At 42.4% G+C, this 9,423-nt stretch overlaps 1 protein-coding gene across 1 annotated transcript; it reads left to right on the forward strand.

Moving 5' to 3' along the window:
- The first annotated feature begins 285 nt into the window (after window positions 1-285).
- On the forward strand, window positions 286-8,493 carry SCN1B (sodium voltage-gated channel beta subunit 1). The gene is made up of 6 exons (XM_053451422.1): window positions 286-416; window positions 5,313-5,479; window positions 6,221-6,458; window positions 6,798-6,939; window positions 7,183-7,281; window positions 7,479-8,493. The coding sequence occupies exons 1-5, from the start codon at window positions 377-379 to the stop codon at window positions 7,247-7,249; spliced, it is 654 nt and encodes a 217-aa protein (XP_053307397.1). The 5' UTR covers window positions 286-376; the 3' UTR covers window positions 7,250-7,281; window positions 7,479-8,493.
- Window positions 8,494-9,423: the final 930 nt, after the last annotated feature.

Consider the following 9,423-nt stretch of genomic DNA (forward strand, 5'->3'; position numbering starts at 1 on the left):
TAAAATTAGGCACCCTGGACGGGTCAGCTGGGGGATCGTGTAACAACTTTTAGAAGGGGAGTAAAAGACTGTGGGGGATCGGAAGCGAGAAGAAGGGAGAAGACGACAAGGGTCTCAAAAGAACTAAAGAGAGAGAACTGAAGATTTCATGGCTTGGGAGAAGTAGCAGAGAAAGAGACTCCAGAGAAGAAAGAAGAAAGAGAAAAGTCACCATGAGAGAATAATAATAACTATGTAGTCCAGAACTCACCGAATATCAATAACTCAAGTTAAGGTAACAGTGCACAGGTTGGGTGTCTAAGAAGAGCAGAGAAGAGAGAATTTTGTGACATTTTGGTCACTCAAAGACTTTTGGTGGAAGAACACGAAGCACATCATGGACTCGTGGCTACGAATTCTGCTCTGTCTCGTGGCAGGTAGGTGTCTTTCCTTTAACACCAATTTTAAACACTCATTTTCACATCGATGGGTTACCTCTGGCCCCTGGCGGTGACAGCATCGCAACATTTATAAAACGAATTTCCTTACGGATTTGATTTCCGCTATCCCCCCCCCCCCATCCCGGGAGGCACTACGAATATTTCATTTAAGCTTTGTTTTTCTTATCTGTGGTTAAACATTAAGTAACAATTTCAGGTCGATGGATTTCTGTTATTCTCCAAAGAATAGCACTTAAACCTGGCTGTCGGAAACGAAGGATAAGGCTGAAGGTTGTTTAGGTCACTTTGTTGTTTGGTCGCCGCGATACGAAGGTCTACAAAAGGATTGACATTCCGTTTGGAGAAGGCCATTTGCCCGTGCTACCGTGAATGGCACCCTATATTGTGATGGCATGGTGGTCGCCCCCAAAACACATAAGCACAGTTGGGTCTCTTATGAGCCTGGACTGTCCGAGACGCACAAAAAAAAACGTTGTTGGGTTAAACTTGTCCCGGTTTTCCATCGGTCGCTTTATTTTTTCAGAGTCTCTCGGCCGCGTTATACTCCCCAACCCCCCAGTTATGCTTTTGCAATATTCCCGGTCAGCTGTCCGCGTATTGCATGGCTCACGCCATGATAGATGTTCCAGGATCTCCAAAAGCAGGTGCAACTATTTAACGTCGGGGTGAGATCCCCCACGAGGCGCACGCTGTGTTTTTAGGGAATAGAAGAGCATCTTTAGATTCCTCACCTTACATGTAGGTGAATCGATCAAAGGTTTGCGTCTGGGGACCACCCTAGAAAGTGTGCTACATGGTAGGAATCCATCGATGATGGTCCAAAATGTGGCTCCATTTCTCATCTAGAACATGAGGTTTCACTTTAATACAAGCTCTTCGTTACACAATAGGATGGGGTGTTTATATCATTTCTAAAGTATCTCCAAGGCATGAAGACATCAAGAATTACTTTCCTGCTTTACGCAGCGATGCAGATTTTCTGGGGGGTTATTCACTAAAGGGGGTGTTTCCAGGAGAGATCCCTCTGACTACAATACACATAATGAAGGGTCAGCATTTGTCCAGCAAGAAGGACTGAGCCGGCCCTGTATAATGTCTAATTTAATAGGCCGGGAGGAGAAATCTCACTGATTTACCTATACATAATACAGGGCTGTCCAAGCGCTTCCTCCAGCAGGAGGTCAGTGGGGTTGGGGGCATTCGAAAAGCCAAGAAGCAGAAATAAAACTCCCCTGGCAGCTCTCCGCTCATGTTTCCCTATAGTGAACAGACATTAAAGTACAGTACCAAGCGCTGTCGCATTTACTGCCCCAGAATCCCCAGTGCGCATGCCAGATACTCTTCTATCCATACAATGTATTATTGCACCCTCTGCTGGGCAGGCTGGGGTATTACAAAAAAGTATGGCGTCATTTTGAAAGAGCATTGCAGGCTGAACCGGTCTCTTAAACGTTTAACCCTTAGCATTCCAAAGCTAGTATGGAGAGAGTGATCAGAGTTAAGAATAATAAGAAGAAGTTCACATAAGAGAGTGATAAGAATAAGAGTTCTGCCTCTTCTGATACTCACCTAACTTAGCTTTTGTTTCAGCGCTACAGAATATGATGGCGCTATATAAAACAATCATTAATAATAATTTAAGGGAACTAATTGCCCCTTTAAATTACATGTTGCCACCCATGCAGGATGTCAATAGGCTAAATTACCAGCAAACCTTGGGGGAAGCTTTATAAAGCCGGACTGAAGACAATGCAGGCTTCCATTCTGACCTGAGACTTAAAGGATCTGCCCCTGGGGCAATGTGGGTCTTACCAGCCTAAATAATTCAAACCCCTGTATTTACATATAGCATCGGGTAACGATAATATGATTATGGGGGTTATGCGTACCATCTCCATTCCATTGGATATAAAAGCCGGTTAATTAAATTGTTACTAGGAAGTAATTGGGTCGCAGCAATAAAAAAAATTCCCCGGCCAGCAATCATTTATTTATTTTGCAGATACAGTGTACATACATGTGCATGTATCACACACGTACACACGTGTCTTCCAAATGCGTGCAGTCGATGCTGTCATTCCCGTAAAAAAAAAAAAAAACTCCCCTTCCTGACATAGTGAGCCTGGGGGGGCTGGAAGGGGGTTGAAATTGCTGACGGCAGAAAATCTTTATGCATCTAAAAAAAAAATTAAAAAGACCCAACAGCGGCCGAAAAAAAACCCATCTCAAGGGTGATGGGAATGAAAGAGGCTAATAAAGTGAATGAATAAAAATGCATGGGGTGAGCAAGTGTATTGGTTTTTAAGCCTAATGGGGAAGCAGTACACTAAAGGGTTAAAGAGAAGGGTGGTAGAACCTTGAGCACACGCAGCAGACGGGCAGGATATAATTTTCCGCTGCGTAAAGTATTATTTCTTTTACCCGCGGAATGAAATAAGGGCCTCATTTTCTTCTATTGTCCTGTAGTTCTTTAGAACCTTTGATTGTTACAACGTTTCTTAATAGGGAACGGCAGCGGGCTTCAAAGCTCATGGCAGAAAGCAACAGCAGGGTATTAATGCATCCGGGAAACACCTCAATATCAGTGAAATAAGCCGATAATTGAGTTTACGGGGGGTGCCAGGTCTGAAACGCGAGGCGAGCCGCTACCAAAAACCTGCGTCCTTAGATTTAAAGGGCAATCGCATGTATACATTGACACGGGATAATGTGCGGATACAATGTATCGCAATGAGTTCCAGTATCGCCTTGAATAGTTTAACGGGGGGAAGCCCTGGAGCTGGTGGACTCGGTTCCCCATTGGGAAACGCAAGCATCATGAAGCCACCGGCAGATCCCAGTTGGCACCAAGGAGAAGATTAGTATTCTGAGTGTTGCTGGTGCTGGAGAGGCCATGATGACTTAGAAATCGAGAAACATCTAAACTAATTGTTTGACCGTTAAAGGAACGCTCCATGTTTTGGAGAGAGTCCTAACGCCAAGCTCCTCCATGTTCTGTCACCCTTTGGGTTTGTGGACTGGACATCTGCTTCAGCTGAATTTCCCCAAAAGCTGGGGTACATTTTGTGTGACCCCATACAGCCCTGCCCCTGAATACACAGACAGATGTAGATATACGCATGATAATTATGGCCCTCGCTGTTGCCCCGATAGTAATCCAGATGTTTCTCTTTTTAAGTTCTTTCGCATCCTGGTGTATTTAGCCGGAGCTTCTATCCCATACTTTGCTCAGGAAGTTCCAAGGTTAGGAGGTGCGCAAGAAAATATCTTCCCCCAAGCAGATAATAATGTTCAACTGTACAAAGTATGGGAATCTTCTTTGGTCAGACCTTTCCCAGTTACTGTAGAGAAAGAGGATATTGGGGGAAAATATGAAAACGTACAGTATGATGCAAAAATCATTTGTTATTCATAGTTACATATCGTAAATCATTCATAAGAAAAGGAGGCGCAGCCAAAGAGCACTATAGGAAAGTCCAGTAGATGGTGAATTATGCAGAGATGTTCACACAACACAGGAAGTCTTCTGAGCTCCCTGCTTTCTGGAATAGTCTAGAAATCTCAATCACTAGCTCTGTGGGACAGCGATCCCACCCAAAGGTTTGACTCCCATCATTTGAGTTCTCGCTCTGTTATCTGAACCTGACCTACTAGACAAACACCTCGACTCCTTACCATACTGCGTGTTGGAAACAAAAGAATGGCTCAGTCTTAATCACCAGTCAGACTCTCTGACTAATGAAAGTCTATGGAGGAATGGACTTCATTAGCATTGCCATAAAGCATCAGCGCAGTGTGGTGTTTGATGAGGTATAGTCACCGAATGGGGGTTGTTACTGTATACAGTGCTGGGGGGGTATTACTGTATACAGCGCTGGGGGTTATTCCTGTATACAGCGGTGGGGTTAGGCTCAAGTAGGAATATTTTGTATAAGGGGTATCTTCTAAAACAGGGGTCTAAGGGGTTAAGCTCCAGTTCCAGGTAATCCATTAACAAGTCCATAACATCATTGCATTAAAAGCACTCACTTCTCCCTGAGGCTGGAGTCGCTTGATCAGCACAAAGCATTCGCTCCAATAAACTGCCGGATACTCAGAGTTAACCATCGCTCTACCAATGCGAGCAGGTATCAGAAAATGCAGGCGCTCAGGGCACCCCACAGCGGCACAGCCAAAGCTTTTCAACAGCGGCACTTTAAAACATAACGCCATGTTTTCTTATGGGAAGGGGTTTTTTTTTCAACATAAAATCTCATCCATGTATACACAATATATAAAACCACAAGATGGATTAAAAAACATTAGATGCAACTAAGGAAGTTGTCCTTTACTGAGAGGGTGGTAGATAAGTGGAACAGTCTCCCAGTAGAGGTGGTAGAGGGTAATACAGCGAGGGTATTAAACATGCATGGAATAGACATACGGCTCCTGAATCCAAGACGAGACCAACGACTGATTAAGGTTTGAGTCTTTACAGACTAGAAATAGGGAGACTAGACGGGGGCCGAATGGGGCCGATCTGCTGGCTCTATGGCTTCTGAAATCTGGCTGCACTGCCACCTTGCTGCGACATTTCCACTTTATAAAATTACCGGTATCTGGTATTGTTTGTTTTCACCAAAATATGCGTGTTTAACCCAAACAGCTACTGGTAGTTAAATGCATGCTGGGATAATCTCCTAAATAGGAAAAAAAAAACCAGAAAATATTAGTGAATTTAGTGAAAAAACTTTTAGTTGCTGGAGTTATTAATCTAAAGAGAACTTTTGGACTGGTCATCATTTAAGATGGAAAAAAATTCCACGGTCAAACGTTTTAAGAAACATTCGTAACACGAAAGTAAATAACCTCCTACGTGTTGTTCGTCTTTAGTGTCCTACTGCTGGGCAGGGTGCGTGGAGGTGGATTCAGAGACGGAAGCTGTGCTGGGGAACTCCTTTAAGATCCGCTGCATCTCGTGTAAGAAACGAGGAGAAACCACAGCAACGACGTTCGTGGAATGGTTCTTCAAACAGCTTGAAAAAGAGGAATTCGACCGGGTATGGTTAGAAATTCGATCGGCCGATTTGACCAAGTATTTTATGTTAATGGACTTGGTCTTGTCCATGTCTATGTCCATGTCTTTGCAATGTGGGGCTTCTAGAATGGTTCCATGAGTATTTCTTTAGAACATTCTAACCTGGAACCTTGAAATGTGTCAACTGTACCTTCTTAGACCCTCAATGACAAAGCTAGGAGCTTGATGCTCCATCACACTTTGGAACTCGAGAAAGACTTCTCCTTCAGCTCTTCTAATGACACCTCAGCTACACAGCTAGAAACTTGGTCCTTAGAAGGCTCAGGCCCTCTCGTCTCTTTTATCGAGACCCCCGTAACACGGTTAGGAACACGAACGAGCCTCTGTTCTTCTTCATGAGACACTTTGACGTTGACATGTAGCTTCAAAGAACATATGCAAATGAAAGCTTTTAACTCGGTCAATCAATGGAACTCCTGACATAAAAGCAAAACTATAAATACCAATAGTCTATGTTAATATACTTTCGTCTCCATCACCGAAGCCATAGCCGCCATTGTAAGATTTATCATGACATTGTCTACCCCTCAAACAACTAAAAGGGGACTTTATGGATGTCATCGTATCCCCCATCATCTTCTCGAAATCTGTTAATGTAGACCATATACAATCTACATCCAAAAATGCAGAGAGATGAAGTCTCACCCGTTCTTTGATATTTTAGTATCTTTACATGTCTTCAAGATCCCATTTTTTTTTTTAGATCTACATATACCGGTATCCAGAGTTTGAGACTGTGGATGAACGTTTTACAGGTCGGCTGAAGTGGAGTGGGAGCAATAACACAGACGACATTCAGGATATGTCTATCACGATCACAAACGTCACCTACGATCATCACGGAGAATATATGTGCCGGGTCAACCGTACCCTCCTCTTCGAGACCCATGATTACAACACTAACGTTACTAAATTTATCCACGTAACTGTAGTGGACAAAGGTGAGCATCAGGAATGTTTCTAACGATGGGCCTTGAATTAGTGGTTGAGTCCGCAACATCTGTTGGTTTACTGGGAAGGATCAGTCAGTGCCATGAATCCTTACCCTCTTTCCCAGTATGACTCCAATATGGCTGACTAATGGTACCATTATATGATGTCATACCGCAAGACCCTCACACATTAGTAGTGTAGAGAGGAAAACGAGGCAATGTCGGAGGTACATCTGGGTTCGGCAGCTACTTTGGAATCTGGGGCCTGATTTGTTTGCATATATATATATTTTAATTTGCTAAGAAATAGGGAATTCATCTCAAATATTTTCTATCCCCAACGCACAGAAAACAGAGATGTCGCCTCTATTGTGTCGGAGATCATGATGTATGTCCTCATCGTCGTCCTGACAATATGGCTGGTGGTAGAAATGATTTATTGTTACCGGAAGATCGCCGCGGCTGGCGAAGAAGTGGTGCCCGAAAATGCGTGAGTGCAAAAAAAATGCTCTACGTGGTTTTTACTCTCTGCCGAAGGTAGAACTCAATCAAAGAGTGGGGCAGTTACCTCTAGGAAGACTTTCCTATCACTGTCAACTCTTCCACAGTCCACCGTTATAACGCTATAGGCAGCGGCCATCTTGTTTGTTGAGAGGTTGGGATTAGTCAAGGTGATAATCGTATCGAGCCAACGTAGAATGACATGGTCTACCATTTTCTTGTTCCTTCACAGCTCAGACTACTTAGCAATAACATCAGAAACTAAAGACAATTGCCTGGGAGTACAACCGCAAGAATAGTATTGGGGGACCGAGTGACTCAGGGCAACTGGGTAAGTGTGAACGATACAGGGTTTTTTTTGGGGGGGGGACATAAAAACTCCCTGAAACTATTGGCTGTGCAATGGTCTGCCCTGTGTTAATGGCAGGGCCACCACATCTAGCTCTTAGACCACCCTTCAACCTTGATTACGGTGGAGTGTGGGTAGAAAAAATGATAAAACTGTAAATGTGGTTGTCTGTATTCTAGGTGGACGAGCGAGTTAGTAGAGAACCTCGCCATGTCGGCCCTGCTGGGTAGACCGAAAACTGTATCGGGGCAAAAACTACACAGACGAGCTGATTTCAAACCCTTTTACCTCCCAGGAGTGCCGCAGACCCGACTTTTGTGTTGCCTGTCGACCTCGTAGTACGACGAAGGGACTTTCTTCGCAGTAGTAATCATTTAGTCTTCCTTAACCCCTTTATTACCTTCATCCGGCCATGGAGGGGGCTTAGGGATACTGCAATCTCCAATGGCTTCCATGAAGAACTTGAATGCTATCCTCACAATTACTTTTTATTTTTTTTTAATGTGTCTTTTTTTTTTCTACATTTCTCACACTGGAAAAGGAGACGGACTTGAGATTCAAACTCCAAAAAAAAAACTCCAAAAAAAACAACAAAAATCTTAATCCTAAAAGTTTTTTGCTTTTTTTTTTAATACCAACATGGTGTAGAGATAGGAGTTCGGGGAGCGGATCTGACTTCTAAAATCGTAAATTAATATACCATAGTAAGCTGCTCCAGTATTGGGTTAACATTAAAAAAAATCCCAAAAATTCTCTATTTTTTTAATAATAATTTTAAAAAAAAAATCCATACCTTTTTTTTTTTCTATAAAATTTATAACAGATATCTTATTAACCTCCATCAGTTACTGGCTTTGGCTTTTGTTATGCGAAATTTAAAAAAAAAATGACTTCCACAACTAATCAGGAGACAGAGGCCTAGTGCATGTTGGGAAATATTAAATAATAAGGGCCTAAACTCCAAAATGACAATGTATTTTTTTTTTAATATTAACAGGTCCGCTCTAAAATATGATGCATTTGTTTAATGAGCTTGAATCGTGGCAGGGAGAGGCTCGTAGGACTTCATCGGAGACCCAACTCCTGCATTGCATTTAGTCTGCGAAACTTGTGGGGGGGCAAGGGGGTTTAAGGACTTTTTAACAAAGCATGTTATTTATTTTGTAATACAGAATAAAACAGAGATAAATCAGATTATATTATGTATGACTGGAAGAGGAAGGTTTGAAACGGCCACTTCTCTACAAGGATTGCGCAAGATGGAGCTCGGTGGACCTTGGACGTCAGGAAGAATGGTTCAAGAAGACACGTTCCTGGTGGAGTGCAATATAATACGTGTTTCATCCATGTACCGCATACAGGAGCGAAAAGGGTTTATATAAGAGGAGTTCTGAAGTTCTGAATGTAGAGTAATCACCATGGAAACCAACAGAACGTTCGAGATGATTGCTTCCTGTTTTTAAAATTGACCTAAATTACAGCCTTTTAAATTTTTTTTGGAGTGCTGGTACCAATTTGGTTATGTTGATCATCGCTGCAGAACCGAGACCCTAAAATACAGAACGCCTCTGTTCCAACAGCACCGAGATTCCAAAAAGACTCTAAAAATTATAAATAAATACTTATTTTAAAATGTTTTTTTTTTTTTTAATGCTAAATGCATTTGGTGAACAATAAGCTATTTCGTTGGGAAATTGAGGAGGTTGCACAGCCATCATCTACAGGATCAAATTCGGGCTAGACCATAACCAAAAAGTTTTTTTGGGTTTTTTTAATATATTTTTTTTTTCAAGTGCTGTTTCGTGCGAAATTAAAATATTTTAAAATAAGTATTTTTTTTAAAACCATTATATGTTTCCTCCGAGCTGCAAGCCTTATAGAGAGGGTATTGTGCCTGCCAAAAGAACCCTTCCTCAGTAGCGTATGATTTCGTAGGGCTACCGCGTAGCCGGAATTAAATATGATGCATGCCGGAATTTACTATATCAATAATGGCTGCGCCGTTGCAAAAGAAGCTTCAATCGTCTTATAGTGTGCCTGCTTTTTAACCCTTTCGGAACCGGTCAACACTTATGCAAAGTCTCGCGCTGGGAATGAAGGGTGTTAAATTTGTCCGTCTGTCCA

The sequence above is a fragment of the Spea bombifrons genome, chromosome 12 (assembly GCF_027358695.1).
Source record: "Spea bombifrons isolate aSpeBom1 chromosome 12, aSpeBom1.2.pri, whole genome shotgun sequence".
NCBI classification, from domain to species: domain Eukaryota; kingdom Metazoa; phylum Chordata; class Amphibia; order Anura; family Pelobatidae; genus Spea; species Spea bombifrons.